The 22,024-nt window shown below is 51.5% G+C and overlaps 1 protein-coding gene across 3 annotated transcripts in view; it reads right to left on the minus strand.

The window, feature by feature from the left end:
- RFX1 (regulatory factor X1) overlaps nt 1-22,024 on the minus strand; it is an 85,651-nt gene that overhangs the window by 15,747 nt on the left and 47,880 nt on the right. For all 3 annotated transcript variants that reach the window (XM_048489678.1, XM_048489680.1, XM_048489679.1), the window contains exons 8-15: nt 20,206-20,300; nt 16,680-17,034; nt 13,217-13,398; nt 8,768-8,887; nt 8,097-8,212; nt 7,161-7,279; nt 5,079-5,188; nt 2,125-2,276 (exon numbers count right to left, since the gene is read on the minus strand). In XM_048489678.1, the coding sequence (XP_048345635.1) occupies nt 2,125-2,276; nt 5,079-5,188; nt 7,161-7,279; nt 8,097-8,212; nt 8,768-8,887; nt 13,217-13,398; nt 16,680-17,034; nt 20,206-20,300 (1,249 nt within the window). The remainder of the gene's footprint in view (nt 1-2,124; nt 2,277-5,078; nt 5,189-7,160; nt 7,280-8,096; nt 8,213-8,767; nt 8,888-13,216; nt 13,399-16,679; nt 17,035-20,205; nt 20,301-22,024) is intronic.

Consider the following 22,024-nt stretch of genomic DNA (forward strand, 5'->3'; position numbering starts at 1 on the left):
AATGCAACATGCTAACCCTCACTGAGACATTTGCCCTATATATAGGAGAGCCTACAGGTTGGCTAGATTTAACATTATGCCATCCCCGCTCCATAGAGGAAGACTCAAGGGTCTACCGAGCGATAAGAGGCTTTGCCCCTGCAGTCCAGGGCAGCTGGACTCTATTCCGCACATTCTCCTCCACTGCCCATTTTACCAGAATCTAAGATCCAGCTTATTATCACAGGTTATTGACTCTATGACAGGGGTAGGGAACCTGTGGCTCTCCAGATGTTCAGGAACTACAATTCCCATCAGCCTCTGTCAGCATGGCCAATTGGCCATGCTGGTAGGGGCTGATGGGAATTGTAGTTCCTGAACATCTGGAGAGCCGCAGGTTCCCTACCCCTGCTCTATGAAAACCCATACAGAGCTAGATAAAGTAAATATGCTTTTAAACTGTAATGATCTTAACTGTTGTCTCACAGTGGCAAAGTTCCTGGCTGAAGTTTGCAAACTGAATTTATGATCCAATGTGAAGTTTTTATTTTATAATTTTAACTGTATTTATACTGTATGTTCCGTATGCCAATAAAGGCTTATTGAAATTGAAATTGAGCAGTGACACAAGAAGAAGTTTCAGGGCGGGGGATCAGATACCCCCACCTGGGAGTTGGTATTCTGATCCTTTTTCCTTCTTGGATTGAGGGGGTGGGGATTAGACGGCCATGCCCATCGGGGGTTGGGGGGCAGCAGTTGGATTTTCCCAAGGGCTGGACTGCACAATGTGGGGCACCCAGGACACATGGGACCCCCACCGGTAGGTATGCTGAACACGCTATCCCTCACCTTCCACGGTGACTACCAGTCTTTCACCTTTGGAATACTGACACAGGGTTGTAGATGCAACCACTAAATGGCTGCCACGGGAGCCAACCACTGAAGGTCAGGGAATAAGAGGTACACCACATCACTAAGATTTGCCCGTTCACAAACTCCAACATCCGTCTGGTCATTATACAGACACAAAAGTGGTACCCATTTGTGATCTTTTCAACCCAGGGAAAGGGGACATTTGATGTGGCAAATAGAAGAAGAGGAGGAGTTTGGATTTATATCCTCCCTTTCTCTCCTGTAAGGAGACTCAAAGGGGCCTACAAACTCCTTTCGTTCCTCCCCCCACCCCCAACAAACACCCTGTGAGATGGGTGGGGTTGAGAGAGCTCAGAAGAACTGTGACTAACCCAACATCACCCAGCTGGTGTGTCTTGGGAGTGCACAGATTAATCTGGTTCCCCAGAGAAGCCTCCACACTGGCTCTATACCTACTCATTAGAAATGGGGGTCCTGAGAAAGGCCAGCCACCAATTCAAGACTTTTTTTAAAAAATGAATACACTATTTTAAAATACTTGTTTACAGGCACACAGTTTACCTTCGGACGCGCGTTAAAGACCCTCGTGCTGTGAGGGCATTTTAAAATATCTGCACAGCCAATCAGATCTCCAGTGGCTGATGAGAAGCCCTCCTGGGGAAAAAACCCCATCTTGTCCCAGCCACTTTCTAAAAACACAGATCGCAGAGGCCGAGCAGGGACATAAGGGGAGAGACGGCCCCTGAGGAGGAGGGACCCAGGCCGCGAAGGGCCTTAAAGGTCAAAACCAGGGGTCTGCAACCTGTGGCTCTCCAGATGTTCGTGGACAATTGGCCATGCTGGCAGGGGCTGATGGGAATTGTAGTCCACGAACATCTGGAGAGCCGCAGGTTGCAGACCCCTGGTCAAAACCAACAGCTTGAAGGTGATCTGGCGCAGCACCGGGGAGATGTGGTCCCTAGCAGAGCCACCTGGGAGAAGCCACACAGCCACATGCTGGACCAGTTTCGATTTCCAGATCAGCCGCAAGGGAAGGCCCGTGCAGAGCGAGTTGCAGTAGTCTAACCTGGAGGTGAGAGCTCATTGCTGGCCAAAGGCACCACAGCATAGTAACAGTAGCCAACAGTGAGATGGCCAGAAAGGCCCAACAGCCCTATGAATTGTCCAAGTCGTCTCCCTTCAGCATCAGTGCCGAATGCATGCCGAGACTTGCGAACACCCGAGGGTGTTAGTCACAGGCCTAAAACTATGAGTCTCGCAGGGTGGGCTTACTCGGAATGGGCCGGAGCACATCTGGGATCAGGACCTCGACCAGCCCCTGGTACAGCAGGTTGTCACAGTCCTTCGTCCACTTGAGGACCGGCTCGTACTTAGACAAGGTCACCAAGCAGTTCTTGGGGAGACGCTTCTCCGCTTCGTCGTGGCTGGAGGCAAACATAAGCACCCAGTTAAAGAGCTCCCTTGCAAGACCACAGCTCAGATCACAGATTGGTCAGGAGCAAATAAAGAGCTTCTGGCCCTTGAATGGTGGAAACACAATAGACTATATGGACAGGAGAATTGGCCTCCTTCGCTTTCTCTGTGAGAATACTTCCTCTCCCGTGCGGACGATCATGCCAGAGTGGCATCTTCCAACGGTATTTTTGAAACCAGGCTATGAAAGGCTCACAATCGCTTGGAATCTCCTCTGGAGACTTCTTGCCATTTCTGATCCTTAATTTTACCCCATTCAGTTTCCAGGCGGCCCGCTGGCAGAAGGGCAAAGTGCTTCATTCATTCAGACACAGGTTCAGGAAGCAAATTCTAAAGCAAAAGAGCTTTTGGACGGTGGGCTCGGGACTGACCGGGGCCCTAAGCATTTCTCAGAAACTGGGACAAGAGAACCACAATGTGCTTGCCCTGATTTCTCCGGCCATGGCTTTGGCATGGCCCCTACTAATCCCCTAACCTGAGTAGACCAGGAGTGAACATATGAAACGGCCTCCTAATGAATCACTCTTGTATATTCAGATTGACAGCGGCTCAAGCAGAGAAAAACACTGCACACCCGTTTAACTGGAGACACTGAGGATTGAACCCGCGACCTTCTGCATGCCAATTATATACTGCGCCACAGCCTCTCCCGCAGTACGTGGGGGTAGGCGGAGAGAAAGGAAGCAGGGGTCCAGCTCAGAGGCTGGTACAGGAGTTTGAGCAAAGTCCAAGATTAAACGGGAGGGCCCAGGATGGACTTTGGCCACGCACAAGAAAAGTCGAGTCCTAAGGACAAGGATGCTGTTCTGGTGCCCAAGAAAGTACTGAGGCAACCTGCCCCAAATCCCTTCTCCAGGTCCCCTTTGCCTCTGAGTGCAGCAGCAATTGCTGGGGAGCCTTCAGGATGTGCTCCCGTCCTGCCATCAAAGGGCTGAACTGGGGAGCGAGGGCTCACACCTGGCCGTGGGGAAGGGGCAGTCTTTGGATATGTCAATGGACCTTTTCTCCTTTCCTTTCGTTTTCCTTTGATGCTTTTAACTGTAGCTAACTAGAAGCAACCCTGGCACCTTCCCAGCGGGAGGGGCAACAGGTGGCTGGGAACGATCACTGCGCTGGCCTTGAGATGCTCAACTCCCTAACATCTCTCTTTTTGTTGTAATATTCTCACATTCCATGGGAAACAGGGAGGGGGATTTAGGGCGGGAACTCTGGAGGGGATAAAGGCAAGTGCGTTTTCATGGACCGGCAGAACTGGCTTTCTGACAGCCAGGTACAAGCTGTTATCAATGAAGGCTTCTGATCCAGCATCCAGAGTCTGCATATTGATTCCAGTCTCAAGACCTGACAGCAAAGTCATAGTGGGGCAAAATGGCGCCCCCCACACTGCACTGACTTGAGCTGGCGGCGGTCCTGGCAGCGCAGGATCTTGGAGAGCCTGACTGCAGCCTCCGCCGGGCCTGGTGGGGCAGGACCGAGGGGTGCTTGGCTGTGGCCTCCACCAGGCCTGGGAAGGCTGAGGGAGGAAGGGGGCGGGGTGTGGAGGCGATTTCCTGCCCCTCACATGAGTGAACGGGGGCCCGCCCAGGGCATTTGACCCCACTCCGCTCTGTGGAAGCTATGCCACTGCCTGACAGAAGCCAAGCGAGGCCCGGGCCTTCTCTCTGCCCCAGTCAGGGGTGCGGATTCTCCTGATTCTGTATGGGTTTGCCACAAAGCCCTGCTGTCTCAAGCTGCGGCTCGGTGGTAGAGCACCTGCTGGCATGCAGAAAGCCGAGGGTTCCAACCTTGGTGTCTCCAGTTAAACGGATCTGGTGACAGGTAACGTGAAAGGCTCCATCAGAAGCCTCTGCAGAGCTGCCACCAGTCTGAGTGGATGCTGCTGACCTCAATGGACCAGGCTGCAGAGGGCAGCCAGATCGTTCTGCAGGAGAACAGTTAGATCCAAGTCCAGTAAAAACCTCGCAGGCAGCAACATTTTCAGGGGATGAGCTTTTGAGAGTCAACGCTCCCTTCATCAGAGACAAGACCAGGGGGCTACTGAACTCGGTGTCACTATTGGGGTGTGTGTGTGTGTGTGTGCTTAATGTCTGGCCCTTACCGCCCGTAGGGGCCTCTTTGGATTGCTGAATCTTTCCGTTCATTTCTTATTTCTCTCTGTGCTAGCAACTGTAGATAACAGTGGAATCTCTGGCCTTCCCAGCGAAGGGGGGCGGGGGGTAGCCAGATGGCTCTCTTATCTTTCCCTAGATCTTGGGAACAGACTTGGCCGCCGGGGGTGGGGGTGGGCAATAGAGGAAATAAAGCTAAGGGGGTTTTGGGGAACGGGTTAGAACTGGCTTTGCAAAAGCCAGGGGTTCAACATTCATTTCAATAAAGACTTCTGACTGATGAAATCCAGAGCCTGTCACTGAATGGAATTGCAGACCTGACGTTTGGATCTCTCAGTGGACGAGGCAGCTTCGTGGGTCCCCTCCAGGTCTAGGCTGGCAAAGGGGAGTCTGTCACGGGAAAGAGTCAGCCAGGGCGTTGCCAGGGGTGCGGTTTGAGGACTCGGGGCAAATGCACCATGATTTCCTTGTTCCAGTTGCTGAGAAGTGCCCAGTCCTGAGCCAGGGAGTTCCAAAGATAGGAGGTCAGCTGAGCCACAGCTGCTCTGGATCCCTGACAGGGCTGGGAGGGGCAGGGGGACATTCTTAGCCAAAGATTTTTCCAGTCCCACCCGCTTTCACGAGCGGCCTCTCGGCCATACTCACATGACGATTGTGGTGGCGTCGCTTGGCTGGTTCATGTTGTACCTCCAGAAAGTCTTCCAGAGGGTCTCCACCAGTGTGAACTGAAGGTTGATCATCACATCCACAATAGCCTGAGAAAAGGACAAAGGGGAGGAGACGATGCCATAAAAGCCAGTCGCTCTGAAGGCTTTACGTCTTCCCCTCGTGACGCAGCAAGACAACTGGGACTTCCCCGTCTGCAACTGCAGCACTTCTGAAAGCCAGACTGCACTGTCGATGGATCCGCCCAAATGGGTTATGCGACAACAAATTAAAATCTTTGACCAATATATGGGAGGCGGAAGGGCACCTCTGTGCACTGGTGACGCTCACGAGAGCCAGTTGGGATTTAGTGGCTTAGAGCGCTGGACAAGGATCTGGAAGACCTGGGTTCGAATTCCCACTGTAGCATCACACACTCTCAACCTAACCTACCTCACAGGGTTGGTGTGAGGAGAAAATGGAGGGGAGGAGAGCAATGGAAGCCACATTGGGTCCTCACTGGGGAGAAAGGTGGAGTATAAAGCAAGCAAATAAATAAACACATTCTTGAGCCGTCATACCTCGGCACAAACACTTCCTTGTTTCACATCTTAGTCTACGGGGTGTGTATATAACAGTGGTGGCAAACCTATGGCACGGGTGCCAGAGGTGGCACTCAGAGCCCTCTCTGTGGGCATGCGGGCACAGAGTTCGTCATGTGGGGGGAAAATCACCCCCCCCCCCCCCACACACACACATCTAGGCTGGCCTGGGCCGCTGGACTTGATATGCGTGCACCTCAGTGAGCAGGGAGGACTCGGCTGGCGGGCCTGGTGCCTGTGCTCCAGGTGGCTGCTGCCCCGGGGGGGGGGGCAGAGGGGGCAGAGGTGCAGAGCGGTGCATGTGGGACTTGCTGGAGGCTATAGCAGACTTGCCCCTGCTCGAGGGGGTTATTCAGGTTAAATTGCCGCATTGGCACTTTGCGATAAATAAGTGGGTTTTGGGTTGCAATTTGGGCACCGGTCTCAAAAAGGTTCAGCATCACTGGTATATAAGATCCCCCATAATGGGAGTTCATAACAACGGGTTATCATGTCAGCAAAGGGAAGAAAAATCAGTAGTAGCTCGGATTTCCATGTTCAAACAGTCCTGAAATATTGGAATAACTGTTGAATAACAGACTAACAATGGGAGTTGTTTCCCAACACACGAGCCTTCTGTAAACCGCAAGCTTTGGAAGTGATCGCAAGATCAGTTTATTATCCGGACACTGATTAGCTTAACTTCACATCTGAGTTTGATATGAATGTATATATGTATCTTGAAACTGTTTTGTTTGGGGGCCCAAGTCGTGCACCTTTGAGTCTGCACATATTAAGCTGACATTGAATACAACACCAGAGAATTTGTGTGAGTACTTTGCTTCTGTACAATTGCTTTGAGATCTTAAGGTCCTATAAATTTTGTTTAACAACTATTAGAAGTGGAAGAGTTTGGATTTATATCTCCCCTTTCTCTCCTGCAGGAGACTCAAAGGGGCTGACAATCTCGTTGCCCTTCCCCCCACCCCCAACAACAAACACCCTGTGAGGTGGGTGGGGCTGAGAGAGCTCCAAAGAACTGTGACTCGGCCAAGGTCACCCAGCTGGCATGTGTTGGAGTGCACAAACTAATTTGCTTCCCCAGATAAGCCTCAACAGCTAAAGTGGCAGAGCGGGGAATCAAACCCAGTTCTCCAGATTAGAGTACACCTGCTCTTAACCACTACCCCATGCTGGCTGCGAGCCTGACACAGTGGAAGTAGCTTCCAGCCTTATCTTTGTTAATCCACTGACCTCCTGCTTATTTGCTATGGTGGATATCAAAAGGGGAAGAATTTGGGAAGGGGGACTCGACTCTGCCCCAAACTGTTCCCATCCTGTTCCCACTGCTTGGGCTCTTCAAGCAACTAGAGTCCTGCCAGGCTCACCTGCTCTGGCAGGGTGTGGCACAGGGTAGTCCCACCCGAGAAGCGCATCAGCCTGCTTCTCACCGACCTCCCGGACCCCCACCCCCAATTCCCAAGAGGCTCCCCGCACATACCTCGCAATGCTCCCGGTAAAGCAACTGGAAGGCCTTCACATCCTCCACCCCGATGCCCTCAGGAAGTGGCTTCCCTTGCAGGTCCAGGTCCGCAAAGTCAGGCAGGCTGCGGGAGGGATCTGCCGGGAGAGTGGGAGAGAGGTCTCTCCTAGCTTCCAGTGAGCAGCCAAGGGAAGCGTGTCTTCGTGGCTCACCTTCCCTGGCTACCAATGCAAGACTGCGGCTAGCGAAGCTGCTGGAAGCTGTGGCGAATGTCTTTGGCGGCGGGGGGGAGGGGGGGCGCCCGAGGGCATGCCAGGGGCTTCCCCAGCCTTTCCCAGCCTGTGGCCATCTTTGGAATTCTGACAGTGTGTGAAGGGCGAAAACCACAGAATGGTCACGTGAGAGCCCAAGTACAATGGGATGACAGAAGTAAAATTTAAAAACACACTGAGATAGAGGGAGTCAGAAAGAGAATAAAACCAAGACTGTAGCGGCAGCTGTCGCTGAACGTTATTTTGCTCTGCACGGCCAATCAGGTCTTTGGTGGACAAGGAGAAGCCCTACTGGCCAGGTGCCCATCTGACCCCGCTCACTTTCCAAACGCTATTGGTGGGCTTCAGGATTGCTGCCTGCTGGCACCACGGTCCCCCGGGCCTCATGGTGGGGACTGCGTTCCATGTGGAGCAGCACAGCCAAGCAGAACATTTCCACACTGGCCCTGTGCTGTCCTGAGATAGACAGGGGGCCTACACAAATGCGGACTGTTCACAGGGTGGTCACTTGTGATGCCCCCATCCCATCCCATGGATGATGACTGGAAAACAAACTCCCCCCACAACGCAGTATTCACTGGGGGCCAGGGGATCACTGCTTTTGGCTGCTGGGGGTGGGGACTGGCTGCTGTCGACTCCTCTAGATCCTGCTCAGGCCTCCAGGCCAGCAGGAGATTCTTACCCAGGAACTGCTGGTACTGCTGCACTTGGGCACTGATGTCGGACAGCCCCGAGGCCTGCTGCTGCCCCACAGCCACGCCATTGGTCATGCCCTCCAACTTCTGAATGGGCTTCAGCCTGCAAGGCAGAGGAACATGAGCTTGGGGCAAGGCACGCAAGAAGGGAGGGACCATGTGTGACTGCGGGCCAGGAAGAAGGAGGAGGAGGAGGAGGAGGAGGAGGAGGAGGAGGAGGAGGAGAAGAAGAAGAGGAGGAGGAGGAGGAGGAGTTTGGATTCATATCCCCCTTTCTCTCCTGCAGGAGACTCAAAGGGGCTGACAATCTCCTTGCCCTTCCCCCCCTCACAACAAACACCCTGTGAGGTGGGTGGGGCTGAGAGAGCTCCGAGAAGCTGTGACTAGCCCAAGGTCACCCAGCTGGCGTGTGTGTGGGAGTGCCCAGGCTAATCTGAATTCCCCAGATAAGCCTCCACAGCTCAGGCGGCAGAGCGGGGAATCAAACCCGGTTCCTCCAGATCAGAGTGCACCTGCTCTTAGCCACTGCTCTTAGCCACTACGCCACTGCTGCACCCTGACACACGTGGGTGCTGAAGGGGGGCAGCTCACTTGGGGTCACGTTTGGCTCACAGCGAGCATCCCGGAGCCTTCCGGAGGGCCCAGTGCCGTCGCCTACCTTTGCTTCTGAGAAAAGGGCTGCTGCCTCATGGCCAGATGTTGCTGATCCTCCATGAGCCGGAGCAGCGGGGAGTTGGCTTTGATGCGAAGCCCGTAGTAATGGTATTTCGAGTTTCCTCTGAAAGACAAGAAGGGAGAGTGTACAAGCCTGCCGGCCACTCCCTCTCATCCCACCATGATCAAGAGCAGGGGTCTTCAAACTATGGCCCTCCAGATGTTCATAGACTACAATTCCCATGAGCCCTACCACTTGGCCATGCTGGCAGGGGCTGATGGGAATTGTAGTCCATGAACATCTGGAGGGCCATAGTTTGAAGACCCCTGATCAAGAGGATGTGGCTCAGCAGTGCAGCATCTGCTTGGCATGCAGAAGGTCGCAGGTTCGATCTCCGGTGTCACCAGTTCAAAGGGCCAGGCAGCAGGGGATGTGAAAGACCTCGCCCTGAGACCCTGGAGAGCGGCTGCTTGCCTGAGCAGACCATACTGCCCTGGGTGGACGGGAAGCCCAATCCAGTATCAGGCAGCCACATGTCTTCACGTGAGAGCAGGATGGGAGAAATGCAATTTTTAGCCATTTTCTTGTGTACCCCTAGAGCAGGGGTCTGCAACCTGCGGCTCTCCAGATGTTCATGGACTACAAATCCCATCAGCCCCTGCCAGCATGGCAGGTTGCTCTTAGCAGGTGCGGCTGACTATGCAGTTTTAGGGGCTGGAGCAACTGCTTGGCATGCAGGGAGGTCCCCGGTTTTATCCCTGGCATCTCCAGGAAGAACATAAGAAAGAGCCTTGCTAGATCAGACCAGAGTCCATCTAGTCCAGCACTCTGCTACTCGTAGTGGCCCACCAGGTGCCTTGGGGAGCTCACAGGCAGGATGTGAAAGCAATGGCCTTAAGAACATAAGAACGAGCCTGCTGGATCAGACCAGAGTCCATCTAGTCCAGCACTCTGCTATTCGCAGTGGCCCACCAGGTGCCTTTGGGAGCTCACATGCAGGAGGTGATTAATGGCCTTAAGCAAACATAAGCAGAAAGAGCCTGTTGATCAGACCAGAGTCCATATCTAGTCCAGCACTCTCTGCTACTCGGTGAGTGGCCCACCAGGTGCCTTTGGGAGCTCACATGCAGGGAGGTGAAAGCAATGGCCTTAAGAACATAAGAACGAGCTCAAGCTGGATCAGACCAGAGTCCATCTAGTCCAGCAGCACTCTGCTGGTCACTGCAGTGGCCCACCAGGTGCCTTTGGGAGCTCAAGCATGCAGAGGTAAGCGAAATGGCCTTTAAGAACATAAGAAACTAGCCTGCTGGATCAGACCAGAGTCCATCTAGTCCAGCACTCTTACTCTGCAGGCCCACCAGGTGTCTTTGGGAGCTCACAGGCAGGATGTGGTGCCAATGGTCTATGAACATAAGAACCAGCTCACATCAGACCAGAGTCCATCTAGTCCAGCACTCTGCTGGTCTTCATGAAAGCTCCACCAGGTGCCTTTGGGAGCTCAAGCATGCAGGATGTGAAAGCAATGGTCTTAAGAACATAAGAAAGAGCTCATGGATCAGACCAGAGTCCATCTAGTCCAGCTCTCTGCTACCTCGCGAGAGGCCCACCAGGTGCCTCGGGGAGCCCACAGCAGGATGTGGAAAGCAATGGCCTTAAGAACATACAACCAGCCTCTGGACTGTGACCAGGAGTCCATCTAGTCCAGCACTCTGCCACTGCAGTGGCTCCACCAGGTGCCTTTGGGAGCTCACAGGCAGGATGTGGAAGCAAGTGGGCCTTAAGAACATAAGAACTAGCCTGCTGGATCAGACCAGAGTCCATCTAGTCCAGCACTCTGCTACTCGCAGTGGCCCACCAGGTGCCTTTGGGAGCTCACAGGCAGGATGTGAAAGCAAGGGCCTTCTGCTGCTGCTGCTGCTGCTGCTCCCAAGCACCTGGTCTGCTAAGGCCTTTGCCACCTCAGATCAAGGAGGATCAAGATTGGGAGCCACAGATCAGGCAGTGGGTGATGTGAAACCCTTCAGCCTGGGTTGCTGGAGAGCTGCTACCATCTGAGTAAGCAATACTGTCAAATGCTTCCACGGCCGAAATCACTAGGATGTTGTGGGTTTTCCGGGTTGATTAGCCCAAATAAACTCAAAAATACACACGTTGCACTCTGGCTGTGTCTAATCTTATATATTAATCTTATATATAATTGAACAACTCAACACTTCTATTTGTATTTACATTTCCTTATTTCTCTGACAAGGTTCTTAAAAATACAGCATAAGTCTTTCAACTCTTATAACTAAACATAAACCACTGTTTGTCTTAGATTTCTTGTTCAGCGTAGACCTATTAGTGGGGGTAAATCACATCCAGGTAAATCTCTAACCACGTGCCAATTCCTTAGTATGCTGTTTCTTAGGGCAGACTTACTGGATAAACGTGGACCAGCTCAGACACAATCTGGACATTTTCCTTGTAACAAATGTGCACAGTGCCAATGTTCTCTATCAACTGCAACAATTGATATACCTGGATTAAATTTGCAATGGCTAGCGACACCATATATCGCCATGTATTACTAATTTAAGATGTATATATGCGATTGTTTGCCCCTGCCCAAAACTCTATATTGGGAAGACGTTATGCCAGATTAAGACCAGGGTGGCAGAGCATTGCAGTTGCATCAGAACTGGCAAGCTGGAAGCTCCCTTGGTGGAGCATTTCCAGGAACTACAACACAGTGAAATGGACCTACGTTTTTGTGTTATATACCATTTGCAAGAGGAATTTTCTGTGGGCAATGTGGAGAAAAAAATGGTTACAAATGGAAAATAGATATATCTTTAAATTCCAGACAGATAGAATAGGTCTTAACAAAGCACTGGATTTCGCAGGTCATCTGTAAGATCGACGACAGCTGCACAGGTGTTTTAAACCAAGGCTGTCTTACATGTAGCGCACTCTATGGGTCAGCGAAAGATAAACGGAAGGCAGAGAAGGGAGCGGGCAACTCTTAACAGAATGCCAGTGAGTAATGGGAGCAATAAAAATAAAAGATGCAGGAAAGACAGATGAAATGGACTGGTGCAAAAAAGATAGAGAAATAGGCATGATTGTGTTTTCTGTATATATGTATCTGTGTAATTTTAATTTCAGATATACCCATTAGAAGCCTCAAAGAACTGATGGAAGTTGTTTGAACATACTGGCATACTGAGGAAGACGCATGAAAAACGTTGTATACGCGCGAGACGTTTCTATGTAGAACCTACAGAATTGATACATGGACTATATGGAACTGAAGTTTTGTTTCTGAATAGTGAATTGAATGGACTAAGTGATGATTTATGTTTAGTTATAAGAGTTGGAAGACTTATGCTGTATTTTTAAGAACCTTGTCAGAGAAATAAGGAAATGTAAATACAAATAGAAGTGTTGAGTTGTTCAATTATATATAAGATTAATATATAAGATTAGACACAGCCAGAGTGCAACGTGTGTATTTTTGAGTTTATTTGGGCTAATGTTGACATTGCACTCTTAAAGATAGTTGGTTTTCCGGGTTGTACATTTTCTCCTGACATTTTGCCTGCATCTGTGGTGACAGCATCTGTGGTCAACCTTTGCTCCCTTGTACACAGACCTAATAACATCAGCTCTGCTGACTTGGCCTCATTCTCTAAGCTCAGACCTGCCGCCACGGGGCAACAATGCCCTTCTCAAAACAGGCCAAAAAGAAAGTCACTAAATGGCATCATTCAGAAACTGATGGGATAACGCTTTCAGAGGGCAGCCATCTTGGTCTGCAATGGAGCAGCTGGAGCACATCAGAGAGCAACAAGGCTTTTGGGGTATCAGCTTTTGAGAGCCCACGCTCTCAAAATCTGGCAAAGGGCCCTTCGACCCTTGAAAGCTCACACCCTGAAAACCCTTGTTCATCTCTAAGGTGTTGCTGAACCTGAATCTAGCTGATGGGAGAAGGTTTCAATCTACTAGGACACTCTGTTGCTGAGCTGAAAACTATCCTCTGAAAACCAACAAAAAAACTTCAAAGGGAGACTCCAGTGTGAACGATGATTCATTAACAGGAGTCTTGCGGCATCTTAAAAACCGTAGCTTTATTTCAGCATAGCATCCAGGGACTTCTGCAGATGTAATAAAAATCCTGTTTATGATTATTATTTGCTACATCAGGCCGAAGTGACTTGGATGCATTAACAAATTTCATGCTAACCCCCTACCTGGACTGAACCAGGACTCAGGATTTTTATCTTATTACTAGTGCTAACTACCTTAGCGAAACCTGAGATGACTCATCTACTACAGCGCCCCCCCCTTTCGTAAACTTGGTTTAACGCACATTATCCGTCTTAACTAGCTTTGTGCTTCCCCACTCTGCGATTCTTTTTCTCTTTGTCATGGGCGGAGTCCACAGGAACACCGCCTTCCAGGGCCATTTACCTGGTTCCAAGACGTCGGGTGCGGAGTCCCAAAAACACCGAACGGATCAGCTTGCCAAAGGATGCGGCATTGACGGGCTCCAACTTCTGCTCCTGACAGTGCAGCAGGTAATGGCAGTACAAGGTGCTCCGGGGAAGACTCACCCCTTCCGCGGTCTCGTAGTTATCTAGCAGCCACTGGACCTGTGAAGAAATGGGTCTGTGACTCACAGGCTGCCCTAGTGAGTCCTGACTTTGTTGCCACCCTTAGTTGGCCATGATTAATAGCCAGGTCTTTCATGAAGCCGCTCTTAGCCTCGGGAATGAAACACAACCAAATTCCCTGCAACCCACGCCATGGTGGAAGTGGTGGCGGGTGGCCAAATGCCGCCATGCGAGGTGCAGTGGCGCGGGTAAACAGTGGTTAACTGTGTTGGACTATGAATTGGGAGACCCAGGTTCAATTCCAGGCTCTGCCACCCAAGCCTCCTGGGTGACCTTGGGCCCATCACACAGCCCAACCTACCTCACAAGGTTGCTGTGAAGGTAAAATGGAGGAGAGGAGAATAATGTAAGCCACTCTGGGCCCCCACTGGGACAGATGGGGTATAAATCTCTCTCGATACTGGCTGCATGACTAATCCAGCTAACAAAGCCCCACCAGCGCTGGGCTATTATCTGTGCTAGATGCAATGCACTACTATCAGGCATGCTCCAAGGGCAATGTCCGGACGCGAGCGCCGGACTGGTTCCAGAGCACGGTGCCCGGACTGGTTCCAGGGCTGCACGAGACCGCAGCCCTGGCCACGGCTGGAGAGGGGATGCTGCACTGCCCGGCCGATCCGCCGCCTCCCCGCTCCGGGAGCGCGGATGCCGCCGCCTCGACTACGGCCATTCTATCGGGCACTCCAGACCAGTCAGCCATGTCGATGCATAACGACTCCCACCCCAGGTATCTTCTTCAGCTGGGCTGTGGGCCCACCGCCGACACAAGCTGCCTCTGGCCCAGCCTGGGAGTGCAGTGGTAACGCCTTTGAGTTCTCAGCCGGGCCTCACCCCCAGCTGCAGCCAGCCTGATCAGGGGGTTCCGCGTGCCGGTACGAGGCGGGAGATGAGGTGGGAGGAAGCCGCTACACAGGTGGGAAGGCAAGCGTTTCCCGTGCTGGTCCTGGGGAGAGAGGGTTGAGGAGAGAGCTGTGTGGAGGCAGGGAAGGAAGACAGTCTAGCCCAGGGGTAGGGTTAGGGTTAGGGTTAGGGTTATGGCCAATTGGCCATGCTGACAGAGGCTGATGGGAATTGTAGTTCCTGAACATCTGGAGAGCCGCAGGTTCCCTACCCCTGGTCTAGCCCAAGAGGGCTGGGAGTGGGAGAGTTCCAGAGGTCAACTGTGCTGGGTAACAAGCTGGGGGACTTCTGTTGGGTCTCGTCCCTGTGAAGGTGCAACAGGGGAAGGAGAGTAGAGAGCCCAGTTGGCGGGCTAACCCTCACTCCGTGAGGCAACGGAGGGGGGGGGGGAGGGGCAGGAAGGGAGGCAGGTTACGCCTAGAGCTGAGGCACCCTGTGGGCGAGGTTATTTAAGAGCTCGGCTGGGGAGGACAACCCCTAGGTAAAGGGAGGAGGGACGGCACACTCGCCCTAGGGGGACGAGCGGGCAGGGGAGGCATCACAGGCAACAACTGAAAATTCCATGTCAAGAAAGAATCTGTGCCTGCAGCATTAACAGTGCAGAGCCACTTGGCCATATCCTGTTGCATTGTTCCAGCTGCATGATTCTTAGAACTAAGTTATTATCCCCTCTTCTGGAGAGCCAGCGTGGTGTAGTGGTTAAGAGAAGGTGCACTCTAATCTGGAGAACCAGGTTTGATTCCCTGCTCTGCCACTTCAGCAGTGCAGGCTTATCTGGTGAACTAGACTAGCTTGTGCACTCCAACCAGAGGTGGGATCCAGCAGGTTCTCACAGGTTCCCGAGAGTAGGTTACTAATTATTTGCGTGTGCCGAGAGGGGGTGACTAATGGGTGATTTTGCCACGTGATTGACGCCATGCCTTCGTGGACTCCTCCTCCTCCTCAGCAGTGAGCGCCGCAGAACTCTGGAAGCAGCTCATAGCAGGAGGTGCACCGGTGCGTGGCAGCCTGCGCCATGCAGACGAGCCTGGCCATGTTTCCTCGGCCAAGGACACAGCGCATGGCCAAGCGTCCTTGCCACAGCCCTGCCCAGGAATGCCCAGCCATGCCCCCGTCGTGCCCCGCCCAGCCCCACTGGCGCTACGCCACAGTTTGAATCCCACCACCAGGGGAACCTGTGACTAGAATTTTTGGATCCCACCACTGACTCCCACACATGCCAGCTGGGTGACCTTGTGCAAGTCACAGCTCTTCAGAGCTCTCTCAGCCCCACCTACCTCACAGGGTGTTTGTTGTGGGGGGGGGAAGGGCAAGGACATTCTAAGCCCCTTTGGGTCTCCTTGCAGGAGAGAAGGGGGGGGGATATAAATCCAACTCTTCTATGATGCAACAAAAAGGGCTATTCAGACCACCAAAAAGTGAATATTTGCTGAATCACTATAACTGTCATGTAACTAACAGCCACCTTCTTATGATGTGTCATCCCAGTGATCGGGCACAGGCTGTTCTTGAGTATGCTTTATGAATATTTCTTTTTCTTTTCTTGCTTTGTATAATATGCCAATAAAGGTGGGTTGATTGATATAGGAAATATATAAATAAGAAACGGTTGAAGGCTTTCACTGCTGAATCATTTTGACAAGCCGTAGGTTTTCCAGAGTTGTGGGTTACAGCACTCCAGTAGTTCTTTTTCTGCTTGACGTTGTCAAGCCTGTATTTGCTGGCATTTTTCAGAGGATCTGATGGTAGTCAAGAAAGTGGCGCATATATGCCTGTGGAATGTCCAGGGTGGGAGAAAGAACCGTTTGCATTGGTTAACAAGTATAAAGAGTGCAATTAGCAGGTGTGCTTTGCATGTGTTAACTTGCAAATTGCTCCCTTAACACGTATAAATGACACTTGCAAATTGCACCCTTAACAGTTTCAACCAATGCAAATGGTTCTTTCTCCCACCCTGGACATTCCACAGGTATATATAGTCCACTCGCTTTACTACCATCAGATCCTCTGAAGATGCCAGCCACAGACGCAGGTGAAATGTCAGGAGAAAATGCTACTGGAACACGGCCATACAACCTGGAAAACCCACCAAATCCAAGTAAGAAACTGATGGGACCCCTATTTTAGAGGAACCTCCCCCCCCCACCCCCCCAACACACACAACTCTCTCTTGTCCTGCTGGGAAAGATCAGATGTGGGCAGAAGAGTTGTCTCGCTGAGTCTTCATGGAATGGCACAACCCCTAGAATCACTGCTCTGAGTCAACTTGAGTGGGCTGCTGAGAAGACCACAGATACCCCCAGCAACTCCCCCCCCCACCACCCCACACAGAGAGCAGAGCAACCCAATAGCAGACTTACAGTTGCTGGGGAGGCACGGGTGGTGTGTGAGTAAGACTGGCTTGAACTTCCCGGCATGTAACCCCCTTGGATCACATAGGTCCCTGTGCTGCCGCCACCACTGCTTCCTCCGCTGCTCCCACTTCCGCCGCCGCTGCCGCCTCCTCCTCCGCTGGCTCCAGTTGTGCTGCCCCCGCTGGGGTTGGCAATAATTTGCCCACCGGAAACATACATGGGCACTGACCCACTGCTGGCCACCGCCTGGGAGGTCGCTGGGGTGGACACTTGCGTCGGGGTGGTCTGAGACTCGTAGTAGCCAGCTCCTGTGTTCTGAGTGTAGAGCGGGGTCTCCGTGTAGGAGTAAGTGTTAGAGCGTCTGAAAGGAAGAAGCACAGTCAGGGGCTGGTGCCATCTGCTTCCCCCTTCCCTCTGTCCGTGGGGAGAGGGGCACAGCCAGCAAAGAAAAAAGCCTTTGGTAGCATTTCAGAGGGTAGCCGTATTGGTCGAAAGGAGAAGAGCTGGGACTCAACTCCAGCAGCAGCTTAAAGACCAACGAGATGTTTGGGGGGTCAGCGTCGGGGAGGAGCTCACGCCAGGAGAACGTTGTTGATCTCTAAGTTACTCCTAGACTTGAATCTTAACTTTTCAGAGGCTTTTTTGCACAGATGACTTTACCCATGATGACAGTTTCAGGCAGCAGCTCTGCTGGCCTGCAGTACAACAGACAGATTCTAAATCAGCAGAAGAAGAGTTGGATTTATATCCCCCCTTTCTCTCCTGCAAGGAGACTCAAGGGGGCTTACAAACTCCTTTCCCTTCCCTCCCCCCCACACCCACCCACAACAAACACCCTGTGAGGTACGTGGAGCTGAGAGAGCTCCAAAGAACTGTGACTAGCCCAAGGTCACCTAGCTGGCATGTGTTGGCGTGCACAAGCTAATCTGGTTCACCAGATAAGCCTCCACAGCTGAAGTGGCAGGGCAGGGAATCAAAGTGGCAGAGCAGGGAATTATCCAGATTACAGTGTACCTGCTCTTAACCACTACGCCATGCTGGTTCTCATCTTAGTCCAACAAATTTTTCAGGGTGCCCGAGTAGGATTCCAATTGGGCCTACTTACTCGCACAAAGAATCCATTTACGTAAGATCACAACTATATGCAGCAGAAGTCTTTTTTAGGCTCTGGCAACTGGGAATGCATCTGACCCAGGCAGCCATCCCCACTTAGCTGGTGGCCGATTCATGTCCACGGAGAGCACACAGCTCGAGTCAGCCCCCTTTATTCTGAAGACAACCGATCGATCTCAAAGGGTGCTCATTAATGGCTCATCTTCATCCTGGAGAGAAGTGAGTAGTGGCGTGCCACGGGGTTCTGTCCTGGGCCCAGTGCTATTCAATATTTTTATCAATGACTTGGATGATGGAATAGAGGGCATGTCAATCAGATCTGCAGATGATACCAAATTAGGAGGGGTAGCTAATACCCCGGAGGACAGGGGCAGGATTCAAGATGACCTGGACAGATTAGCGAGCCAAAACTAACAGAATGAATTTCAACAGAGATGAAGAAGAGGAGAAGAGTTTGGATTTATATCCTCCCTTTCTCTCCTGCAGGAGACTCAAAGGGGCTTACAATCTCCTTGCCCTTCCCCCCCTCACAACAAACACCCTGTGAGGTAGGTGGGGGTGAGAGAGCTCAGAGAAGCTGTGACTAGCCCAAGGTCACCCAGCTGGCGTGTGTGGGAGTGTACAGGCTAATCCGAATTCCCCAGAAAAGCCTCCACAGCTCAGGCGACAGAGCGGGGAATCAAACCAGGTTCCTCCAGATCAGAGTGCACCTGCTCTTAACCTTCTACGCCATTGCTGCTCCACTATGCCACAGATAAAACTAACAGAATAAATTTCAACAGAGATTCTACACTTAGGAAGAAAAAAATGTAATGCACAGATATAGGATGGGTGACACCTGGCTTGACAATGCTACATGCGAAAGGGATCTAGGAGTCTTAATAGACCACAACCGAACATGAGCCAGCAGTGTGATATGGCAGCCAAGAAACCCAATGCAATTCTGCAATGCATCAATAGGAGTATAGTGTCTAGAACAGTGGTGGCGAACCTATGGCACGGGTGCCAGAGGTGGCACTCAGAGCCCTCTCTGTGGGCACGCACAAGCAGAGTCATCCCACACACACATCTAGGCTGGCCTGGGCTGCTGGGCTCGATTATTAGCATTAAACTTAAGACCTAGTTTTGGGAAAGCAGTGTAGGTAACCCTGTTAAGCGCTGTCAAACACCACTGATTTTCATGCGAAGAAATAAAGTGTGATCCTCTACCTGAGAGTAAGCTCGGTTGCTGGTAATGGGGCTTGTTTCTGAGTAAACCCTCCTAGGGTCGTGATTCACCTGTTGGAAGTTGGGTTGCACAGTTGCTTCCAAAGCAAAGCCAGCTGACTTACTACCAAGCTTACTCCTCTGAGTAACGACATGCCCTCGGATACAACCATTTTTTTTCTAAACTAAAACCTCAGTATTCAGCAGTGGCGTAGGAGGTTAAGAGCTCGTATATCTAATCTGGAGGAACCGGGTTTGATTCCCAGCTCTGCTGCCTGAGCTGTGGAGGCTTATCTGGGGAATTCAGATTAGCCTGTGGCACTCTGCCACACACGCCTAGCTGGGTGACCTTGGGCTAGTCACAATACAGCTTCCCTCGGAGCTTCCCTCTCAGCCCCATCCTCCATGCCTCACAGGAGTGTTTTGTTGTGAGGGGGGAAGGGGCAAGGGGAGATTGTCAGCCCCTTTGAGTCTCCTGCAGGAGAGAAAGGGGGGATATAAATCCAAACTCCTCCTCCTCCTCCTCCTCCTCCTCCTCCTCCTCTTCTTCTTCTTCTTCTTCTTCTTCTAAATTGCCGTGTTGGCACTTTGAGATAAATAAGTGGGTTTTGGGTTGCAATTTGGGCACTCGGTCTCAAAAAGGTTCGCCATCACTGGTCTAGAAGATCAAGGGATGTTATTGTATCTCTCTATTCTGCATTGGTTAGACCTCACCTGGAACATTGTGTGTTGTTCTGGGCACCACAATTCAGGAAGGGATGGGTCCAGAGGAGGACAACCAAAATGGTAAAAGGTCTGGAATCCATGCCCTACGGGGAGAGACTTAGGGAGCTGGGGATGTTTAGTCAGGAGAAGCAAAGGTCAAGGGGGGACATGATAGCCCTGTTTCAATATTTGAAGGGATGCCATGTCAGAGAGGGAGCAAGATGCTTTTCTGCTGCCTCAGAGACTCGCACCAGGAGTAACAGGTTCAAGGTGAAGGAAAAGAGATTCCACCTAAACATTAGGAAGAACTTTCTGACTGTCAGGGCTGTCTGACAGTGGAATTCACTGCCTCAGAGGGCGGTGGGGTCTCCTTCTTGGGAGGTTTTTAAACAGAGGCTGCATGGTCCTCTGTCTGGAGTGCTTTAATTGTGAGTTCTTGCATGGCAGCGGGTTGGACTCGATGGCCTTTGGGGTCTCTTCCAACTTTGTGATTCTGTGACACACTCACATGGTACTTGCTGTGTAGCTGGCATCTCCTCCTTCCACGTACTGCACTTGGTTGGGATAGACGTGCTGCACCGGGACCTGCTGGAGCGGCTGGACCTGCGGAGGCAGAAAGTGGCAAGGAGAGGAACAGCAAAAGGGAGGCGCGGCAGGAAGGGACCGGTCTCCATCTCAGCTGTCGGAGCCACCATTCCACAATCCTGCTGCCCCCCAACTCACAAAGCTAGTTTGCTTCTGCCTTTATGAACAAGCTCGCAGCTGCCATTGTGTCTTTCCGTGCCTGATACTGAACCACCAGTGATCTAATAAGAACTGCAACAGTTGTGTTGGTCAGCATTAGAAGAACTGGATTCGAGTCCAGGAGCACCGTAGAGATCTGCAGGATTTTCGGGATGTGAACTTTCCAGATTCAAAGTGCCTTTCTTCAGACACTACTTCAAAAATTGTGTCTCCCACTGGAGTAGCAATTTACTTATAAGTAACCAAAATAATTTTACGACACAATAATCGGATGTTTTGGAAAAATTATTACATCTCTCCCACTGGAGTAATGAAAAAAGCAATTTGTATACAGTTTAGAACAGCACAGCAGTATAATCTTAACACAAAGATAACAGCTAGCCAGATTCTAGATAGGTAACTGGCTTCATAATACTTCAAGGCTGTTAAAGGCAGGTCAAGGTTTTTCAAAAGTTACAACAGTGCTTATAATCAAGAAGGACAGCGCTCTGCAATTCGTTTTTTCTTATGCTTCTCGCAACGTTGAAGTATTACGAGGCCAGTTACCTATCTAGAATCTGGCTAGCTGTTATCTTTGTGTTGAGAGTATACTGCTGTGACGTTCTAAACTGTATACAAATTGCTTTTTTCATACCCCTGAAATCTTGGTTTCTAGGGTGCTGCTGGACTCCAATCCAATGTCCAGAAGCTCAGGAACAAATATTTCTTCTGAGAATCCTTCTATGTGTCAAGGAATTTGGGCGCCAGGCCTTCCACGAAAAAGGGTCAGAAGCGGAGTGTGGCTCCATCACAAAAGGACTGACTGGGTGTTCCCCTCGTGGTTCGCAATATATTAGGTTCTCCCTTTTGAGCACAGAGGCGGAGCCACCCACAAGTTCAGGACCCTTACAGTCACTGTGCACATGATGTTTTGAGGTATAATCTTAAAAAGTCATAGGTGCACATGGGCAGGGTCTGTGGCTCAGTGGTACAGCATCAGTTTGGCACTCAAAGGCCCGTTCCGCACGGGCCCAAAATAGCACCCCAGGAATGGTAAAAACACGGTTCCTGGGGTGCTGTTCACACGCTAACACCTCTGCAACAAGGCAGCACTGTGCCTTTCCCCCGCAAACAGCGGGAAAAGCTGTTTTTTTGAAAACAGCGTTGTGCAACCGGCTCCAAGCAACCGGCACCAGGTTGAGGGCGGCGCTTTTAGGCATGCCCACTTTTTTTCAGCACTTCCCTTCCCTGCGCAGCTCCATGGGGACAAGGAGACATGCCTCCTGGCCTCCGCCCCCCAAGGCGTTGCCATGGCCATGGGGGCGTCTCCCCTCGTCCCTGCGAAGCTGTGCAGGGAAGGGAAGTTGAAAAACAGAATGGAGGCACCTCCGTGTGAAGGTGCCTTCGCGGCCCGCAGCCACTCCTGGGTCCAGCTGCTCCCCGCACAGAAGCGAGTGAACAGTCTCGGGCCTCCACCGGTATCATTTATACCAGTGTGCAGCCGCTTCCCTGGACATGCAGAACGGGTCAAAGGTCTCACATTCACCCCTGGAATCTCCAGTTAACAAGGAATCAGGCGGTTAAGGCATGGGACCGCGGAAAGC

The sequence above is a fragment of the Sphaerodactylus townsendi genome, linkage group LG03 (assembly GCF_021028975.2).
Source record: "Sphaerodactylus townsendi isolate TG3544 linkage group LG03, MPM_Stown_v2.3, whole genome shotgun sequence".
NCBI classification, from domain to species: Eukaryota; Metazoa; Chordata; class Lepidosauria; order Squamata; family Sphaerodactylidae; genus Sphaerodactylus; species Sphaerodactylus townsendi.